The following is a 22,003-nucleotide window of genomic DNA, read 5'->3' as shown; positions in this document are numbered from 1 at the left end:
AGACGTTTGTACACCAGAGATTTCGACACCTGTAGTAGTAGTAGTATTGAGTAGTAGCAGCGAAGTACTACTGTAGTAGTAGTACACAGTAATAGCAGCTGTAGTACTAGTAGCTGTTAAGGCTGTAGTTGTAGTAGTTTTATTTACCAATTAATTACGAAGTACTCAAAACATAAAACTACTACTGTTGATTCAGTCTATGAAAATGATGTAAAATAAAGAACAAGACTTTACAGTGAATGCGCCCTTAGACCAAATATGCAACCATTTATTGTTAGAATCATCCTTTCAATACATAACACAGCTAATACAAATAAAAAAAACAAAACAAGATACCAGTATTGTGTCAAAGATCCACTGTCAGTTGGATAGTTGCGTAGAGAAAAATACAGCAAGATTTTTATCTTGAGAAAATCACCACATAGACATCATTCAGGAGAAAAAATAGAAGGCAAAGACTTACAGTATAAAATGTACAGCCACATGATTATATACTATATATATATATATATAACATTGCACATTATACCAACAAAAAGAAACCACGCATAGAATACAAAATAAGTGTACACAATTTACAACAAGGCACTGTGGGGAAATAACCTGCACACACGTCTTTGGATGGATCTGCCGCCCGCGGAGCTCCAGTGAAATGTTGTAGGAATGTTACACTGCAAACATTCAAGCTGAGCAAGTCATCCAGACTAAAATCTGACTGATCGCATCAAAATCCAACAGCAACTTCTAATGTTTCAATCACTGCAGCCTAAAGGGGCATTATGTGATGTTTCAAAGTCAGCAGACAATAACCGCTACATCTCAAATGTAACAAAAAAGCCCCCAAAAAGTAACCTGTATATATCCCAGTAAATCTCCATAGTTTAAACTGGGATGTTCATGTTGTGTTAATAAAAAATAGCTACACTTTTAGTGGTGATTGAAAACCATGTTTTCTGACAAGTCCTTGGTTCTTATTAAGAGGGGGGACATGGATTAAATGCTGTATTTAGTACATACGAATGTACTTTTAAATATGTATGTAATTTTATAGAAAGTGTTTATGGACAAAATAACTTGGAAAAAATAACAGGAATGTTAGATTACGGCTAATCCAGCAAATTTGATAACTGATAAATCAATGCACTTCATTGCCTTGGTACAAAAATCACATAAAAATCCAACATTGGCATAAAGCCGCCCAGTGCAATGATTTGCTTACAGTATATATAGACAATATATACAGCCAAACCTTAGTTCTCTGAACCGTGGTGCATCTCAGTGACTTAACGACGCTGCAGATGGACTTTCACGAAAAACAACTGATGTTGGTGTGTCAATGTATGCCGCCAGTATTAAGAAATTAATACGTTTGTTTCTAGAAAAACAGAATTTCAAGACTTTTACAAGAGTTTTGCTTGAATAACTTGCGTAGCTGGACAGATTCTGCAGTGTAAAAAAATACATTGGTAGTTAAAGGGAACGTGGGCTCAACTTCCAAGATTCTGGTTACACAGGAACACGAGTGGCACCGATAAGACAAAGTCTGACTTGAGTTTGTCCTCTATTAGTTTGAACAGGCACTTTTGTGACCTACGTATCATAAGCAAATCAATCAAAACAATCAATCACAATCTTGAAATGCTTGAGACGAGTACAGTTGCATATTATTTACAAGTGAACAGATCGTCCCGGAGAAAGTTTGTATAGAAGGTCAGGTCCCAGAGTTTTCCAAGCAGAGGAAAAGGCTTATGGGCTTTAACTATTTTCTTTCTTTTCTTTTGTCTGTCTGCTGTTTTTTTTATTATTATTATTTTTTACATTCGGTCATGTAGATACACCTCTCTTGTAACTTGCATACACATGACACACAAACATGCACACACAAACAAAATCCTCAGTAAGAAATAGCCCCATCCTGCAACAACAGTCCTTGTCCTTGCAAGACATTAGTATTCCAAAAAAGACACATCTGCACTTTCAGAGTGACCTGACGAGATAACAAGGTTGTGTTAAACCTTCAGCTGGTTTTCTTTGGTGTGAGAAACAGTGGAAAAAGTTGAATTTGTTGCATTTGGCTATTTTACAAGTCCAGTAAGTGTCAGGATGAAGGGTTTTGATTAATTGTTTGCCGTATACTTTTGTTATTATCCAATCATTTGTGTCCTTAAATGAAATTAATGGATTTTGAATTTTGTGTTTAAACAAAGAGATGAACAACTTTTCCTGGTTTCGTTCACTTCCTAGGTGGCTTTCCACACTGCTACATGGAGATTTATCTGCAGCTCCCACCACATTGTCAGACTGCACTGTCCATAACAACCATGGGTTTGGACAGTACACACTTGGCCACTAACATATTCCCCATTGTTCACAGCTGAGGAATTCTCCTTTTTGGACAAGAGGTTCACCCAAGGACACTTGTGCAGAGCAGATCTTTGTCGTTCTGATCTAGTAGGTGTGGATGGTTAATGTTTTGGAATGAAACCAGTTACAGTTGAGCTAGTTAACATTAAGAGCATTGTGGTTTGTCTCCAGCATTCACAGAGTCAGCCTGACACGTCAAGCGTACGAGCTGGTCTCTCCAGAGCGCGGAGGATGGCCATCCACGCACAGCCCGTGGCGGCCACGCTCGACCTTCTGTGGCACTCTGGCAGGTGGCCATAAGGTCAAAGGTTAAAGGGCAGAGTTCACCAGGCACTGCACTGACTGCCGTGGCTGCTGACAGACTGACAGTTGCTGTAGCGCTTCTTGACGATCATGCTGATGTAGGCCTTCATCAACTTGGCGATGTCCATGACCTGCAGAGGAGGAAGGCGAGAGTTTATACTGTTCACGATGTTTCAAGATTAAAGGTGGGTGTTTCATGTGATTATCTGTATGCTTTTCTCGATACATTTCCGACCAAAATAAATGAATCCCAATAGAATTGCAGCTCTCAGTGGATTTGTTTGCCACGGCAAATTTGTGCAGGGCTTTTCTCTAGAGCTGAACTTATGAGCCATTGGCTAATTGTAAAATTATTTGACAGTTCTGAACACATCATTCACATAATTTGTTGTGTTGTACCAACCATCTGTGTTTCAAAGACCAGCTCTCGGCCCTCCACGGCGATCTTGTAAGCGTTGGGCAGCGGAGCTCCGAAGGAGAGAATCTGTTCATACGGGAAAACCTCCAGAGGCCACGGCTCTCCTCGTTTGTACACAGATATGGCCTCCCGGCTCACGCCCAACCACAGCTCAGAGGGAAACGCTCCGTCTCGACACTAAATCACACACAGAAACAAGCATGAGAGCGCTGAGGCTTGACTGATTTAAAATAAAAAGGAAGATTTGTCACCAACAATGAAATGCCTGAAGTCATGTATATTCATAAATATAAAAACGTGAGTGAGGAATAGTTACGTTGTGATCTTTTAAAATGCCATGACAGGAAACAACTATGAAGGCAGCGTAGAACCTGCTCACATGTAATCATGAAGTGGCTCTACCTTGAAGAACACTGCGATGACTTGTTGACATAATTAAAATTAAAAACTAAGATTTTAGCCAATACGAACATTTTCTGATTACTAGGCTTAGTATTGTGTGAACTATTAACTATTCTGACACTTTTTTTCAAGTTATTCAAACACGTCCTCACCTCAACGTTGAACAGGGTGGAACCGTATCCCTTCCACTCCTTCACCAGAGCCATGTATTTCACCATGGCCTGTTCCTGGCTCATCCCCTGCAGTTTCTTCCACTTGTCAATCACGCAGGTTCTCACCGCCGCTGCCTCCTCCCTCATCCACGCCTCCAGGCTGTTCTCCTCCTCCAGCTTCTGCCGACTCAGAGAGCCGCTCCTGAAGCTCCTCCTCAGCGTTCCCTCCAGGAAGCTTGAACGTTTCCTCTCGGACGTCCCTGAGCGGTCGGCCACTGAGCCGGTGCCCGGAGCGAACGTCTTGGCTGAGTTCTGCACCCTGGCCCGCAGTCGCACCATGGGGAACACCTGGGACATTTCAGGGATGTTGGTCTGGGAGCTGTGATCGCCCAGGAGGTACTGAAGTCTCAGGGCAGCCAGGAACTGCAGAGTCTCCTCAGGGGCCGGATACTGACCACGGATGACAGCTTCATGGGCCTGTAGACAGCAGACAAAGAGAGGATGTAGAAGAAAATGTTTTAATATTACATTTTAATTGAATATTTTTTAATGCGGAATATAAAATGTTTTACATATATAACGTTATATTTCACCAAATAAGCTTAAATGCATGTGTCTGATTTTGACACAAAGCTGCTCTACTAGACCTTTCAGATTAAATAATATTGATAATAAAATAAATAATATAGACTTTAAAATTAGCCACAATATGATCTAAATCAGGAATTATCAGATTTAAGACGTTAACATGAAATACAAATCTTTTTTTGGTGCTTGAACTCTATGAATTGAATTCTATGCAAAAATAAAATCCAATACCCACTTTTGACTTGAGACAGAACTGGTTAAAACTTCTCACAAAATGAGATTTAAAACAAATGTTGAAAAAATTATTCTGAAACAATGAGTCAGTTAGTCAACTGACAGAAAAAGTCTCTCACTGTGAGAATCTCACTGTGAGAATAAAGTCGGCAGCTGTTTAGATAATTGGTTAATTGTTTTAGAAATGGATCAACAAGAAGTAAAAATCTTTGGGATTTGGGCTCCTGGTCAAACAAAAAAAGGAATTTGAAGACGTTATCTTCTGCTTTAGGAAACTGATGAATCATCTCTCAGTCTGATGGCTCTGCAGAGCAGAAGAATGACTTGTTGGTTTAAATTCGGTCTCACCTGTTCAAACATGAAGGCAAACTCCACACTGTCTTTGGGAACGTTGTCTGTGTCCAAAAAGCAGTAGAGCTTGAAATAAAACTTCCAGCCGGTGTTGTGTTCGTCTGGGCTGGCTGAGAGCCTGAAGACCAGAGAGACAGTGTCAACCAAGACCGGAGGACACAAAAAGATACGCTAAAACACACACACACACACACACACACACACACACACACACAGAGAGAGACGCTTACTTTTCAAATTTGGCGAGCACGTCGGCCACCACCGTGCGGCTCTCAATGGCTTTCTCCGTGGTGTCGTTGTGTTCAAACAGAGCAAACATGTTCCTGCTGTCCTCCATGGCCAGGCCACGGATCAGCTTCTCCACCACCTGACACACACACAGATCAAGGCACAAACACTATTGAATCATCTAGAATGTGCAGATCAGATGAGATCTAACAATTCAAATAATAGATAAAAAATAATGGATAAAAAGCTTCAGATATTTACAAAAAAAATGACACATTCAGAAAAGGTGGAACATAAAAATGCTGGTTAGCCAAAACAAAAGTATGAACTGTACATTTACAGTGTATATACAACATTAAAAGAAAACTCTGTCTCTGTCTTCAAATGGGTATCACAGCTGGTCATGTCATGGTTAATTGTCTGGTTTCAATATTCAGATGAACCTCTTTTAAAGGGGACCCATTATGCATTTTCCATATTTTCTGTCATATCTATAATGTTACAATGTTGGATTGTTCATGTTAAATGTGGCCAAAACTTCAAATAATAAGGTAAACGTATTTAAAAGAAAGAAAGAAAAAAAAAGAAAAAAGAGAAGCATCTACAGTTTGTTTCAGACAGAGGCTAAAAATGAGCATGAAGGGCCAGTATAAGATAGAAAAGGATTTTTTAAAACTTTTTTGAACAACCATTTCTCTTTTTTTACTTTTATGCAGACTTCTTCAATGTACCTGTATATAATATCTTAAGACTCAGAATCTCACTAAGCACTCCATCAGCCTGATATTCCATCTGAATTACCACTTTGTTTAACTTCATTCAAACTGAATCCCTGAACATCGGAGATGTGGGACGTGATTCAGACGTCCAGGACCAGGCTAGCATTCAACACCAGCTTTTGAACCACTGTGTAATAAACATCTTAGCCTGTGTGCCAGCAGCCCCGGCTGTCACCCACCTCTCCGGCTGTTGTGTGTGAGTTGATGGTGATCTTGCAGGATCCTCCGCCATGACAGTGAACTGTGGTGCTCATGTCCTGCCGGGCCACGATGGAGCGGATCTCCTCTTGCGACGGGACGTTCTCTCTGGCTCGAATCTTCTTCAGGGAGTCGAGGGAGAAGGCGGCGTAACGATCCATCTCAGAGCCGGGGAAGAGCTCTCGAGTCCTGCAGGGAGAGAGATTTGGATTTGTTAATGTTAGAGATTACACCAACAGTTATCTAAAGACAATTTGGCGGTAGTTGCATCCCCAAAAATGCATTTTCTGATTCACAAACTGTCTTTATCCATCTGTAAACATGCCAATACCTCTTCAGGTGGAACTTCAGGTATCTGAGGATGCTCCTTGTGGGGACGAACGTGCAGGACATGCAGGCCAGGATCTTCCAGCTGCAGAGGTTTCCGGGGCTGCCAGGCTGTGGCGGACGAGTCGTCTGCTTGATAAGTTGGCAGAAGAGCTCGTCCCGCAGAGGTTTGAGCTCCTGGCCGGTCTGCAGGATACCCTGGATTATGGGCACTGGGTCAGCCACGCCCTCCAGGTGCTGCAGAGAGCTGAACACTTTGAGGGCTTCTTCCTGCAGCGTTGTGTAGCTTCTGTTTCTCAGAGCTGAGCAGGGAGGAGGGAAGCGATCAGTCATGTGGTGGATGGTGTGAGCTCATTCCTGATAATACAGCAGCTTTGGACTGGAATTTACATTTACTGATATTTCCGTCTTACCTGATGAAAGTCCCTCCTCCTGAATGTCTGTTTTTTGTGTCTATATCTGTGTGACTCACCGGTGAGGTGGATGTCGCCGTAAGGCAGTGGTAGCAGTGGTGAGTGCAGCGGGTGGTGGCTGTAGCGAAGGATGGGGTTCCTCTTGTATATCTGCTCCACCACCTCTGAGTTCAGACAGTTCTCCTGCAGAGAGCAGAGGAGCCTGACTTAAACGATGCACTGCTGAGGGTGTACTAGGGTGAACATGGTTTTAAAACGAGGACTGACGTCTTTGCATGTAGCAGGTGCATTTTCCTTTGTAGTAATTTAAGTGAGTAACTACAATGAGATTTGACTTTTGGAATTATGATGGTTATAGTCACAGTTAAATGACAAAAAATGTGTTAAGTTTGAATGTAAACAACTTTGAGCAGTTTCTCCAGTTACCTCTCTACACACATATCTACACTGAACAAAATTATAAACGCAACACATTTGTTTTTGCCCCCATTCTTCATGAGCTGACTTTCTCTATGCACACAAAAGACCTATTTCCCTCAAATATTGTTCAAATCTGTGTTAGTGAGCACTTCTCCTTCGCCGAGATAATCCATCCACCTCACAGGTGTGTCATATCAAGATGCTGATCAGACAGCAAGAGGATTGCACAGGTGTGCCTTAGGCTGGCCACAATAAAAGGCCACTCAATGTCGCAAGGGAACGTGCAATTGGCATGCTGACTGCAGGAATGTCCAGCAGAGCTGTTCCCCATGAACTGAGTGTTTATTTCTCTACCATAAGCAGTCTCCAAAGACTTTTCAGATAATTTGGCAGTACATCCAAAGAACCAAAGAATTTCTGCACAAACTGTCAGGAACCATCTCAGGGAAGCTTATCTGCATGCTCGTCGTCCTCATCAGGGTCTCGACCTGACTGCAACTTCGCACAGCCATTGAAGAGGAGTGGACCAACATTCCACAGGCCACAATCAACAACCTGATCAACTCTATGCGAAGGAGATGTGTTGCACTGCATGAGGCAAATGGTGGTCACACCAGAATACTGACTGGTTTCTGGACTATCCCCCCAATACAGTGGAACTGCAAATCGAGTGGCCTTTTATTGTGGCCAGCCTAAGGCACACCTGTGCAATCCTAATGCTGTCTGATCAGCAATTTGATATGCCACACCTGTGAGGTGGATGGATTATCTCGGCAAAGGTGCTCACTAACACAAATTTTGACAGAACAATATTTGAGAAATAGGCCTTTTGTGTACATAGAGAACAATCTTTGAGTTCAGTTCATGATGAATGGGGGCAAAAACAAAAGTGTTGCGTTTAGAATTTTATTCAGTGTATGTCACTTGAATTAGAGACTCATACGTAACCACAGACAGAGTGTGGACTGCATCTTGTTATCTGTATTTGCCCTCTGATAAACAAGGGACTTGTGTGTCCTGCCCAGTGTATTCTGGGATAGACTCTAGCCTCAAGTAACCCTGCACACAAAATGGATGGTTCTTTTAGTAACCCAGTATATTTGACTTTGCATGTTGTTTAAGAAGTTAAAAATAAAATGAAACTGAATCTGACTCCTTCAGAATGAACCTTCCCTGCATTAAAAAAATCCAATAATTAATCCATTACTTCTATCACCCTCTTATAGCTTCTAGTGGAATCTCCAACTACGTGGATGGAGTTTCTCCATCAGGTTGCAAGGAAGTTTCCTACCTTGATGTCCTGGATGAGCTGCTGGGTCGGTGTGTCGATGGGAGCTTTGGTGTCGATGACGTTCTGGATAGAGTTGGCCCAGCGTGTGGCCTCATTGAGCAGCTTACAGTAGAGACGGTACGAGTGTTTACGGCCGTACACAATCACATTCCAGTAGCCTGTCAGGGGGACCACATGAGGAGGAACAGAAAAAAACACGTCACGTCAAAGGAACAATTGTTTCTGACTGTGAGAGAAAGGTCCTGTAAGGACACAGACATATCACGGATAAATTAAGGCATTTGGCACACATACTTCAATCTCCCATTACAGATGCAAGACACCAGAATAAAATGTCAGTAAATCAAGTCTATTCTATTTCCTTTCCTTACCGGTCTCTTTGAAGACCTTTTCGTCCGGCTGAACCACTGAGCAGAGGCTGTTCAGCACCAGTGTTCCCAGCTTCAGGGCGTTACGCTCTGAGCTCTTATAGTAGTCCAGGGAATTATGGGTAAGCAGGAACCAACGCTTCTTCAGCTTTAGTGAGGCTTTTGTACTGTTCTTCATCTCTTTGTGCAACCAGCCTGGTGGAAATAGAGGAATTAGAAATTTATGTTGCTAGTTGCTTTCTTAAAGGTGAAGTGTCAGCCTGACACGGCAGCAGCAATCAAAACTCTGCAGTTAAACCTGCAATTTTCGTTTTTAATACCTTTTAAATTCAGAAAAATGTCAGAAACCTTGATGGAGTTTGGTGTAAGCTGCTACCTATGTAAAGTTCAAACAACTACAAACCAGAAGTTATTGTTTTATCTACAACACATTGATACGCTTTTAAATAAGGTGATCTATTCTTATCCCGTATTTGAGGACTACAAACTTCCTTATCTGATTACATCAGCAATGATTTTCTTTTTTTTTTGCTATTTGTAAGTTTAAACCAAATAAAAGTAAAAAAACAACAACACACACAGTCACAATAAGTGACCAGCTTCTACTTCTGCTTCTTACAGATGCTCCTCTAGCATTGTTTATATCTATGTTGCTGTGCTGCTGTAAATCTGATCTATTTTTCTGCCTAAGTGCATTCTGGGAGAGATTCTAGCCCTCAAGCCGCCTTCAAAAGGCAGGAAGAGTAAAGGGATGTTAAGATTGTGTTGTTACCTCGAATGATGAACTCCTGTCCATCGACGCGGGTGTCTCCTTTGGAGCGCTGCAGCAGAGTGATCCAGTGGTGCATCTCCTCGGGCGTGTCGGCGTTGCAGTGCAGCAAGCGGTTTGCCGTGATCATGACGAAGGAGTTCGGCCTGTTACGGTTCAGAAATGCAGTTAATGGTGATGATTGTAAGAATAAGAAGAAGAAGAGAGGATCAAACACCGACAGCTGACCCTTCACAAACTTTTAAATCTAAAACCAGATGAAAGACATGAGAACAATCAGTCTGAACTCAGATTGAAGAAGCATCCTAAAGTATGAAAGCAGGAATTAATTTGTTTTTGTGTTGAGGCCATTGCTGGATTTTTAAATATGTATGAAAAGCAGCACACCCTAGTGGCTGAGTTGAAAATAATGAGGTACTGAAACCAAACGGGTCTCAACAGACCTGAATGAAGAGTGGTGGCATTTATCTAACTGACACTACTTCTGCTAGTGTGTGTGAAACAGTGCAGGGCTGAACAAAGAAAGGCCAGAGACGTGACGTGATGTCTGATGCAGATCCTCACCTCTCTGGATTATCTGACGCACAAACCGAATCGATCATCCCTACATCCAACGTTCCCTGACGAGACAGAGAGAGAGGTAGGGGTTTCAGTAACAGTGTTCAGGATGTGGATAATGAGTTTGACCTTCCTCTGCCCCGTGGAAACCAATTATCCCACACAGACACACACACACGAAAGCAACATCACGCTCACTCACAGGTACAACGCTGAAAGGAGGAAACAGCATTTCCAACACATCTATGTTCGATCAGAGAATTGAAAAGAACAGAACAGAACATAACAAAAGAGGGCAGCATGACATAAAACACATCTAAAAGTGTTCAGATTGACACAGAGGGAATTTTAAATGTCAATGGAAGGAAAAAAGAAAACGTGAACAAAGGCAGATCAGCTCTAAGAAGAGACTCATCCACATGAGTTGAGATGTTGTTTTAACAAAAACATTGCTCTTATTCTGAAGCTATTTCACTTCCTGTACATACTTACAGAAGAAAAAAAAAGAGTGAAACCAGTTTGATGAATCAAAAAAATCTATACCATTTATATTCAGGTTTCTATTCTTTTAATATCTCTGGGTGTTTAAGAATATAGTGGTCAATGTTGCAAATCAAGGATCAGGACTGTATAAAACCATGTTCGAGCCATTCTATTTTCATTATTTGTAAAAAGTAATTTAAGATAATGGCTCAGTTATCAGTTTTGGGGGGTTTCAAGTTCTGGGAAGAAGATTTTGACTTATTATTGACATTGCCATTAAGACATCATTTGACAGTGTAACTTGAGATGGGTTTTAGCACCAATAACCAAAACTATTTTTCTTCCTAAAAAACACCCAGCACACATTACAACTCCATTTCCCACAGCGCTTTGCTTCCCCCGCAGTACTCACCACAGCATTCTGGGGGTTGGCCTGCTCGTCGTGCATTTCTCTGATCTCCTGTTCTGTAGAGCCGTGGACCTGACTCAGCACGCTGAACCACTGGCTGGAACCATGCAGACGACATCATCATCAGCAACATCATCAAGACATGCAGCCAATCAGGATTTACAGTGAACAGGACACGTTTGAAGGTCCAAAATACTGACGTCTCAACTGATAAGTTGATTTCAGAATAATTTGACTCAAGCTGTCTCACTAAACTGGGATATCGTTTTGTCACTAGATTACAATTTTCTTTTGTGTCACATAAAATATATGATCTGTCTTATCTAATCTTATTTGGAGTTTGTGAAGAAAGAAGCATACAGAATTCACGCAAAATCATTATGTATTTTATGACATCTAAACGGTGAAAGGCTTTTGGTTTTCTGTCTCTGTTTTTCAGACGTAAAAAGATTTGCATTGGGTGAAATGATGTTGGGTTACTTCTAATTTACTTTTGTCCAGTGAAAAAAATCATCAAGTTACATTTTGGAAATTCTTTTGTTATTAATTATTGCATATTTGTGTCAATATGCTGTTCATATATAGTAAATATTCTATGTTCAGACTGATGCTTTCTCAAACATATGGAGCTGATGTCGGTTCACACTGAGAGAGAGGCTGGCACTGCTAACCTGCTGCCAACACACACACACACACACACACACACACACACACATACACACACAGTTCTTCATCTTCCTGTCAGGACAGATATATGGAGGAAGTGGACTGCCCCCTCTGAGAGGAAATCGATGTGTTACCAGGGGCAACCAGCACAACGACCCCATAGCGACAATACCTCTCCTGTCTGACTGTGTGTGTGTGTGTGTGTGTTTGTTTTCTTGGGGTAATCATAAAAGGAGTTAAAAAGGAGACAAATCTAAAGACAGAAGCTGGTTAAAGGAACAGCAGGTGCAGCATTCTTACTGTATTAATGATATCTATAAGTTAATGATATCTTTAAGTTAATGATATCTTTAAGTTAATGATAACTGAATGTGACATAAAGTTATGGTGTCACATCAGTACATTACAACAAAGACATACCATGTGGGGTTGCTCTGATCAATTCACATGGCTGTTTCTTTTATACTTTCATATATCACGTTTGTTTTTGTCTTCTTTTCAGACCTGTGTAATTCTGCAGGGACATTTAGATGTATTTTTGGAGAAGTATAATTCCAACTTTAGACATTAACACTAATTGTGATAAGGTGTGAAAAGTGTTTTGTAAAGCGCTTTGGACTACATCACTGCATGAAAGGTGCTCTAGATTAAGTTATATTAAACATTACTGTCTGAACACACACCTGGCATCCTCGGCAGACTCTGCGATCAGATGGTAGGTCCTCTCTGGCATCACAATGTCGATTCCATTCTCCTTACCAGTGTTATCAATTATTTCTCTGCAGATCACAAAAAATCTCTCCATAAGAACCTCACCTCGTCCTCTTTGGGTCACCAACAGGACACAATCAAAAGATATGACATTAACTAATAAGACTAATTTTCTTGAAAAATGTTTTGACATTACATTTCTATTTGCAGCTTTCCTATTCAATACTGTTATTATAAAGTCAGCATGTAGTGGCCAATAGAACAACAGCATCCTAGTTATTGAGATAATATTGTAATACATGTACACAGTAATTGTGATTATTTCAGATATAATAATAAGTACTGAGTGTATTTCTCTGACCATTTTCTTTATTCTAGATTGCAGCCTGCATGTCCGATGTGTAATTATGTAAATAAGCTTAACACTCAATTACAACTCCCCATTCTTTTATTTCTTACAGCTTGTTCTCTATAAAGAGTAACAACACACAATACAAACTATCTTTGTTCAGCGTTGTTTTCCTTCTTTTTAGGTGTGTCTATCTATGTCTATCTTCCTGTACATTTTTCTTGGAACTGTGTGTAACATTGAGAGCAACTTAAAACTGGAGTCACATTCCTTGTAGGCCTATGTGTACACACTCTTTGCAGATTCTGATTCAGTGATATATTAATAAGTGTTGTCAGCAACGCAAAGTTAAAACCAGAGTTCGACTCCTCATTCTGGTTTGGAAATGTAACTACTGCGGCACAGCTGACTGTGCCCTGTTAAACGACATCATGCTGGTGATTTTGAGGTAGCCTGATTGTTCCTTACTTGGCATTATGCATGTCGAGCACTCCCTTCATCTTCTCCTCGCCATCGTTTTCAAAATACATGAGCTTGCTCTGCCGCAGCACGAACCAGCGGCGCTTCCAGTTGCGGCGGGACAGTGTAGACGAGCCCCCTCCCTTCTTGTGCAACCAGCCCTGCTTCAGAGCCTCCTGCTTGGCCCGAAACCACAGGAAGGTCTCATCCTTCAGAACACACCAGCGCCGCTTCCACGTGTTTATAAGACCGCCTGGAGAGGAAAATATTGAGAGATTTTGACTCATGTGATCACAGTCCACTGCTAAATCTGTGACCACGAGGGCTGTGACTGCTGGGGGACAGAGAGACGTGAGATATTACATGACATTTGTTGCACTAAAGATTTTGATGTGAGGTTGGAATAGAAGGACAGAACAATCTAACTATTACTACAAATCATATTCTCACTTTACTGTGGAGCTTCTCAAAGAAGTGTAATACTGTAATGAAGGAGATACCTTTGATGTAGAGGAAACTGTGGAAGTACGGCAGCGTGACGCAGCTGTAGACTGAGTCCCGCCGATACGACAGCTCGTCATCGGTATCAAACCTGTCAAAGTCATCCTCGCTGTCCTCAAACTGGAATGAAAACAACAGAAATTCAACATATACAAAGTCAGCATGGCTGAATGTTTTCATGGTAGAATGTAAGTTACTGCCCCTCCTGACAAAATCATTCTCTGACTTCAGCTTCTTAAATGTGAATTTTCTGGTTTGTTTACTCCTCTATGACAGAAAACATAACATCTTGTGGACAAAACAAGACATTTGAGGACATCTTGGGCTTTGAGAAACACTGATCTACATTTTTCACCATTTTCTGACATTTTATAAACCAAACAACTGATCGATTAATCGAGAAATTAATCGACCAATGAATCAACTATGAAAATATTGGTCAGCCCTAATCCTGAGACCAGACTCACCGAAGACTGAGCCCCCTCCGAGCTGAAGCGGTAAGCCCCTGAGCTGTTGTAGGTGCCTACAGAACCACGGTAGTCAGGAGACCACTGGCCGCTGCGAGGGTTGGAGAAGGCCACACTGCCACTGGACACAATGGCTCCCTCATCGTAGTCATCCTGGTCGTAGTCTGAATCCTCGTCTGGTGGTATGAGCTCCACCAGGTCATCGGACTGAGCCTCGGACGAGGCCTGGGGGTGGCAGTAGGCCGAGTCTCCGCTGGAGGAGTTGCTGTGGCAGGCGAGGGGCAATGGTGGTAAAGGCAGCGGCTGGTGAAGCAGAGTCAGGGTGGTTGGTGGCAGTGGTGGGATCACACCATCATTGGCGTATGGGTCTTCTTCAGACGAGTCATCACTTGTTCGGATCCCGCTTGTCCGCTGGCCGTCAGAGTGGCCATGCTCGCTCGGGTTCGGCGAGTCTTTGAAGGCCTCATCATCAGCCCCAAAGCCTTCGTCCACCTCCTCCTCCTCGTTGCCTCTCCTCCGGCCACCCTCTTTCTCCTTCTCGTCCCCTTCGCTGACTCCCAACGAGCTTTCAATGTTCCTCACGCACTCATCAATCTCGTCAAAGTTCAGCGAGTCGAGGAACTGCTGCGCCGCCTTGCAGGCTTCGTCCTCCAGACGCCTGAGCTCCTGGTCACGGAGAAGCTGCAGGCGGTTGAGGGAGGCCTCGGTCAGAGAGAGCTCCTGACGCTCCTTCTGCCTCTGCAGCACCTGGATCTCCCGCTCCAGTCGCAGGATCTCCTCCACCTGAGATGCCTCGTGAGGACGGACTGCCTCCTCTTCTTCAGATCCCTCCTCGAGGGCCTCTGCTGACTCCAGCTCCTCCAAGGTGTCCGGTGATGCTGCAGCTGCTCCTGCAGGCTGAGGCAGAGCCAGAGAGGCTAACTCCTGATGAAGCTCCTCCAGTCTTCTGGCCTCTTCAGCCTGAGAACAAAAACAAAAAAAATTGGAAAACAATCTGATGGAAACATTTTTTGAAATCTTTGGAGGATCTGCACTAAAACTGATATAACAACAGAAGACTTGTCATCCATTCACCTCTAAAATATTATCCTAAAGGAATCATGAAGGAATTTAGGGGTACTATGACACAGGTTTCTCCAGGTCATGTTGGGGTCAATTGCTGAGCTAACTGAGCACTGTGTTTCCTCGACCGGACTCAATAAATAATGCTATGTTAAGTAAATGTAAATGCTCCGTACTTACATAGCTCCTCACTTCACACCTGAACCTGGCTCATAATATTTTGATAACACTATCTGTTTCAATTGACTGTTCTTCAAGTCTTGACAGTGTCATTTATCATAATTTTACTGCAGCTTTTTGCCTCCCCACATCTTTTTCCAAGGTACCTACTCTAATTTCTACACAATGCCTAACAAGTTGATCTGTACTGTATAATAATGAATGTACTCAAATAAGATAAAAACAATAAAATAATCTCAAAAAATTTATGAAAATTGTGTCTGACAGACCAATCCAAATATGCCTATGGAGGCTGGGCTCTGCCGAATATCATCAGTGAAATGTTTAAAATGTTAAATCACACAAATTAATTCCTTAATCAGTTTCATCGTACCTCTCTGGCGAGTCTCTCAGCCTCCAGCCTCTGCCTCTCCCTGCACAGACACAAACAGATAGACATCAGCTGACTGAAACAGACAGTAAAAGATATGATTTACCAAAACACAAGTTAATTACATTTCCCGTCTCACTGTGGCATTAAAATCCCATAAAACCCATCTAGAATACAGGTTGTGAAGATCAGACGGAAAGGCATCTGTCCAAACAACAAATAACCAAAAAGTACATATAATACTACAGGTATGTGGGTATTTAGTATGCTAACTGTACTGGTAACTTGACTAACTTCACATTGCTGTCTCTTTCTGTTTATTTAGTCTTCATCTTTGCTGCTATTTGCTGCAGTGTTTTTTACTTCTGATTCTGATATTATTTGAGTCACAATTCTAATGTTTTTCGGCCAATAAATATACATTAAATAATGGATTTAGTTTAGCCAGAATTGTATATATAGTTATTGGTGACTAAGCTTTGAAAATTAGACCATCATGTTAAGAGAAATTTTGACAGTTTAATGGATATGTGAATGTGAAGTATGTGGGGAGGCATTTAGACCTTTGTATTTCTAAAATCCTGCCTATCATAAATCACTTCTGGTGCACCAGAGGATTTGTTTTCCCCGCTCACTGCAGCTACAGCACCAGACAACGTGTGCTGTATTAATAACAAAAAGGATTACATGAGACCAGCAATTGGTAGAATTTATATAAAAACCCCTATAACTACTCCTTATATTGTCTGGCCCACCTCTCTATCTCCTCCATCCTCCTGCAGCGCTCCTCCTCCTCCCTCCTCCTCCTCTCCTCCAGTAGCCGGCTGTAGGCCCGGCGGGCCAGCTGGCCCCGCACACGTTTCTGGAAGGTGAGCGCTGCCCAGCGGAGGAGGAGGAACTTCCTTCTCCAGTAGAAAGCCCGGTAGTTCTTCTGAATGACCACAATGCACTGCAGAAGCTTCCTGTACTGCTTCCTGTGTGCAGGACAGCATCAACAACGACCATTGGTTAGAATGAGCATTAAAACTGTTTCTGAGTAGCTTCGTGATGTTGTTGTTGTGTTGAGTTTTGTGTATTGAGTCATACCTGGCCATGTAGCCCATGACGTGGGCCTGGATGATCATGGCCGCCTTCAGCACCTCCATCTCCCTCTGCTTCTCCAGGCGATGCTCCAGAGACTCACGAAGAAAGACCTGAGGGAGGAGAAGAAGAGGACAAAGGAAGAGTGTTATTGTATCACTCTTATCGGAAAAACATTTCAGTGTTTAACTGAACTTTAACCTTTCTCAATCCTTTTAAGTCCATGTACAGAGAAAAGAAAGAACAAAATACAACACTACAACTTTATGTAGAATTTATAAAAATGAGGATGAAGAGATATTAGGTAGAGATCAATAAAACTACAGTATTCATTTTGTTTGTTTTGAGCTGTAGGTCCTGACATGTTTTTAACACATGTCCAACTAATTCATTCATTTCCATACACCTTGTTAAAAACATTTCCTTTCCTAAAGTGCAATTTATTATTATTGCCCTCTCTAATTAATCTACTGATTTTTCTGCAGATTTTTTTATTGTATAAATGTCACAAAATATTTAAAATGTCAAGCACAAGAATCCTCACGCTGTGAAGCTGAAACCACAGAATGTCTGGCATTTAAGACTTCAACACATAACTGAGTGACTCAATTAATTGACTATTTGTGTCAGCACCGTGCTCCAATGAAAGACTTTTTCAGATTGTCCAGTATGTGTGGGAGTTTATCAGGTGGAGTTTTAAAAGCATTTCATCAGACCAAAAGGTCATAGGAAAGTTTATACTGATCCATCAAAGGTTCTGGGAGAAGACTGTCACAAAAAAAAAGAAAAATGTGTTGTGACTATTATACTGAGCTATTAAAATAATCCTAGATTGTTATATTATATTTGTTAAATATATACATGTGATTAAACAGGTGCAATGAAAAATGCGTCCTGTTGTGGTATTAAAACAGAGTGGAAGATTAACAAATCATCCAGTCATGGCACACCATTGTACATGGTACATCCATTACATACGCTGTATTACACACACAATATGAATTTACAAGTGAACAGAATTAAAAAGAGGCAGTCCCTCCTTTTTCTTTAACATCACCATTTAAAAGACACTCCCACTTCCAGAAGAACAACTGAACTGAACAAAGCAGCCGACATAAATCAAATCCAGATCCTCCTTGCCTTTTGTTCACATTGCTAAAGACAGCAGATTACTGCAGCGAGTGATTTCGGCTACATCTCTCTGTGAAAAGACCGGTCTTACAGGCACTTAGTGCAGCTGCCTACCATAGAAGCCAAGCTGTCGTCCATTGATAGAGAAACTGGGCTCACTGAGGGACGCCGGGGGTTAATCCGATTAGGGAGGGAGGAAAATGAGATATGGGACATGGTCTCGGGCGACAGAGACGGTGGGGAAATGACACGGTGCTGCGAGGGTACAGGAGTACAGATTGCCTTTCTCCTGTTGAACGATGTATTGTGTGTGTGTGTGTGTGTGTGTGTGTGTGTGTGTGTGTTGTTGGCAGAGCGAGTGTTGAATCCTCAGTGGTGGAGCACTAATGAGATTTTCAGGAGGAAATGTAAACTTGTTTGGGTGATTTGGATGTCACTGACAAGCAGGTTAATTAACAAGGAAACATGCAGTACATGCCCCGGCACGGGCACATACACACACACCCCCAAAACCACCAGTGTCTCCACCTGAAGTCAGATGCTGGGTTATAAAAAAGACAACAGCATTTCAAGCATCAGAGCAGATTAAAACAGTTTGATTTGTATATAGACATTGTTTGCAGTTGTTCATTTCTCCTTCTGTATATATTTATATACACTATGTTTACTTTTACCCATCTTTGTATCCATATCCATAACTCTATCATCTTTTTCACACTGTGGGAGAATATCATACATATTCTGTATCACCACGTTTGCCCCATTTATTGAAGCTACATGTCTTGTGCATATTTGTTGTAACACATATCCAAAAAAATCAGTCTGTTCAAACCCATTACCATTCAAAACAATGTGACCCACTGGTGGGTTTGAAGAAGTAAAATAAAATGTTTTTTTTCCTTAACCTCTTCAAAAAAGGTACATTTGTACACACGCTCACTTCATTAATGGACTTCCTACATGAATCACACATGCTCAAAACGTTCGTCCTAGTGTACAAGCGCACACATTTGCATCTCCATGAATTGAACAACTAATCCTTTTTAATCATTACTATGCTAATTAGCGCAACAAAAGCCGCGCTAAGCCACTGCACACTTTTGATTCCGGCTGTTGGGGCCCTTACGGAGTGCCGCTCCCCGTGACAAGGTCAGGCCCGCGGAGAGAACAGAACCCTGGGAGAAGCAAGCAGAGCCACATCACTTCCAGGAAATTAAGTTTGAGGCTGTAAAAAACAAAAACAACTCCCAGACAATAGTCAGGACATGTGCCAACTGAAAGGAGCTGGAGGCCGGCTCAATGTAAATCTCACTGCGAGAGGCAGTGGGACAAAGTGGACGAATCCCTCTGAGGGAGATTGAATTGATTTAATGGTTTATAGGCAGTCACAGCAGCAGAAAGGGCTCTGTGTTTCAGTGCTGAGCATGGTGTTGACACTGTCAGGTTTAGAGGCTCTACAGAGGGCTTCCAGGTGGTGTGACTTCAGCCTGGTAGCCATGTTGGATGTTCAACTTTCAGAAAAGCGACAAGAAAGCACCACTAACTGTTTTGTAAATCTGGTAATTGCTGGCATTTCATTGCTGCCCTGCAGCCGTGCTTTTCACAGAGGCAACACACCCAGTGTCCTCCCTTACAGCTGGGGCATTTAGCACATTAAAACCCCAGCAATAGGAGAAGACTTGAATGCTGTTCTCCAGAGGGAGAGTTTTTACTTTAAACTCTGGCTCCAAGATGTCTTAAAGATGAACACCATATAAAACAGTTCAATCTATTTTTGATATAGCTCCTTGTTGATAGCTTGTCTTAAACATATGTACAACATATATTTATGTTATGGTTAACAGTAAATATGATGGATATATTTTATATCCAATAATCTTATATTGGTCATCTCGCAGCATTTTTGCTCCTTAATCTTCATTCAGTTTCTTGTGCTACTGATCCTGGACACACACACACATACACACATTCATCCGTCCACCAACACATACATGTATCCTCCACTGCTGTCACCTCTTGGAACATCACACGGTCATGCTGTGATTAAGAATCTCTGTCCACCATCTGTCATTTCCCCACAGCAATCACACACACACACACTAATTATTCATGGCCTCACACACACCTACACACACACACACACACTCAGAGCCTACAGTCACACAGGCTCCTGAGCTCTGGAATGATTTCATCGACCTGGATTTGTAAGAAGCATGAAGCCAAATTAAGCCTTGAGGGGAGCAGAGTGCAGCCAAAATGGATTGGCATCCGCCGGCGGCAAAGTAAGTCATATTCATGTTAGCAAGGAGAATACGGGGCAGCCAGTGTGAGCCAGAGGCAGAAGGAGCAGCAGGACATTCAGGAGCTCAGGGTTTGACAGGAAAAAGTCAATTATACTGTGGAGGCCTGAGCAGAAGGGATATATTTCACTGCTGATCGACAGGAAATGCAAATCCATGGGAAAAATAGTTTTTGAGGAAAATTTTTGAGAAAATGACTTTTTACCTTGGATCCACTCTGGTCTTAAACATATTGACACATAGACCAGAGACCTGTAGCAATACAACAGCACCATACCATACCCAATTACCCTGAATATAATTTAATCCCAGCCTGACTGATGGTCCTTGTTCAGGTCTCAGTTACTAGGAACCAAGGTGACCCCTGAAGACCTCTACTTAATGGTCATGGCAAACCGTTTATCTCTCAAAGATGAAATTTATGTCGTAAAATGCAATAGAAAATGTAAAAACTTAATGTTAGTATGGGTATATAAGCAAAGAACATCTGTCCTGACCTTGGTCTTGCCCAGCTGCCACTCTGCACTGCTGCTGTCATAGAGGTGCAGCAGCTGGATGCAGCTCCCCCTGGGGTCATTTGGTATCATCACGCCCCGCATCAACACCTTGTACCTGAAGAAGTGATGAGGTAAAGCAGAAGGTTAGAATCCAGCGCTTTCATTGTTCACATGACGGAGCAGCATCGATCCGGTTCTTCGGGTATATTTTAGCTAAATACTGTTTTCTTCTTGACCTTTACATGTGTAATGTATCAGATCCTCTTGCTGTAATGCTCAGTGCTTTACATGATTTGGTGCTCTTTGGTGCAACAATGTTAAGAATATTTTTTTTCAATTGCACTGATTTGGGAAATGAGACTATCTGGACAATATTGGAGTTAAACAAACATCTGCAGGTTATTGGTATGTGACATTTCATCAGAGCAATGTGGACACAACCATCCATATCTGTCACATTACAATAGAAGAAGATGTGTGCGTTAATGTATGACTGAGGCGAGGGGCTGAATGCCTTGGTGCCGAGACAAACCTGGAGCAGAAGTCTTGGAAAGGTCTCCGGATGGGGAAGCCGGTGCGTCGAATCTTTACCGTCTCCAACATGCCGGAATATCTGAGCTGGTTCAGAACCAACGTCTGGTCGAACTGGTCAGGCATCTAGAGGCAGACAGTGACGATGGAATTTTAGGATAATTATAATAGGCCATTCGGCTGAAGACGGTCACATTCACATCTCAAGTGGACACTTTTATAAAGATATTTTAATAATGGTCAAATAAGTCAAGGGAGAAAAATATTAATGAGAATGTCGGAAAATGAGTCAAGTAATCATGAACATTTCAGATTGTTGTCTGCATTTAAGAAAAATGTTCTCTTTGTTAACACTGGAGGAGTTTACTTTAAGTACTACTAGTATTACTTTAAGTAATTTTAACACTTACTTACTTATTGCATATATACAGTATATTATAAATTTCCTGTATCTGTTGCTGGTATAAATAAAGGACATCTTGTTTATGATTATATTTCTGCTGGTTTCATGTGACAAGAAAGTCATGTTGATGTCCCCCCCCGCCAAGAAAAATCAACTCATTATTGAGACATAGGAGCCTCTAAAAGCATCAGCAGATGGTTTTTATTCAGTAACGACAGGACACTTTCATTTATGTTCCTCT

The 22,003-nt window shown here is 41.8% G+C and overlaps 1 protein-coding gene across 2 annotated transcripts in view; it reads right to left on the bottom strand.

The window, feature by feature from the left end:
- Window positions 1–240: 240 nt before the first annotated feature.
- The window catches only part of myo10 (myosin X), a 129,986-nt gene continuing 108,223 nt past the window's right edge, over window positions 241–22,003 (bottom strand). For both annotated transcript variants that reach the window (XM_038717229.1, XM_038717230.1), the window contains exons 20-41: window positions 21,361–21,485; window positions 20,829–20,943; window positions 16,907–17,013; window positions 16,576–16,794; window positions 15,824–15,863; window positions 14,209–15,168; window positions 13,741–13,861; window positions 13,250–13,493; window positions 12,405–12,500; window positions 11,059–11,152; window positions 10,170–10,225; window positions 9,609–9,751; window positions 8,840–9,031; window positions 8,469–8,626; window positions 6,817–6,940; window positions 6,349–6,646; window positions 5,999–6,206; window positions 5,043–5,179; window positions 4,810–4,930; window positions 3,640–4,116; window positions 3,071–3,262; window positions 241–2,798 (exon numbers count right to left, since the gene is read on the bottom strand). In XM_038717229.1, the coding sequence (XP_038573157.1) occupies window positions 2,688–2,798; window positions 3,071–3,262; window positions 3,640–4,116; window positions 4,810–4,930; window positions 5,043–5,179; window positions 5,999–6,206; window positions 6,349–6,646; window positions 6,817–6,940; window positions 8,469–8,626; window positions 8,840–9,031; window positions 9,609–9,751; window positions 10,170–10,225; window positions 11,059–11,152; window positions 12,405–12,500; window positions 13,250–13,493; window positions 13,741–13,861; window positions 14,209–15,168; window positions 15,824–15,863; window positions 16,576–16,794; window positions 16,907–17,013; window positions 20,829–20,943; window positions 21,361–21,485 (4,338 nt within the window). In that variant the 3' untranslated portion in view covers window positions 241–2,687. The remainder of the gene's footprint in view (window positions 2,799–3,070; window positions 3,263–3,639; window positions 4,117–4,809; window positions 4,931–5,042; window positions 5,180–5,998; window positions 6,207–6,348; window positions 6,647–6,816; window positions 6,941–8,468; window positions 8,627–8,839; window positions 9,032–9,608; window positions 9,752–10,169; window positions 10,226–11,058; window positions 11,153–12,404; window positions 12,501–13,249; window positions 13,494–13,740; window positions 13,862–14,208; window positions 15,169–15,823; window positions 15,864–16,575; window positions 16,795–16,906; window positions 17,014–20,828; window positions 20,944–21,360; window positions 21,486–22,003) is intronic.

This window comes from Micropterus salmoides, unplaced genomic scaffold (genome assembly GCF_014851395.1).
Source record: "Micropterus salmoides isolate LMB-PRFRI ecotype aquatic unplaced genomic scaffold, ASM1485139v1 Ms_hic_scaffold_14, whole genome shotgun sequence".
NCBI classification, from domain to species: Eukaryota; Metazoa; Chordata; class Actinopteri; order Centrarchiformes; family Centrarchidae; genus Micropterus; species Micropterus salmoides.
This window is presented reverse-complemented; position numbering and strand designations above follow the sequence as displayed.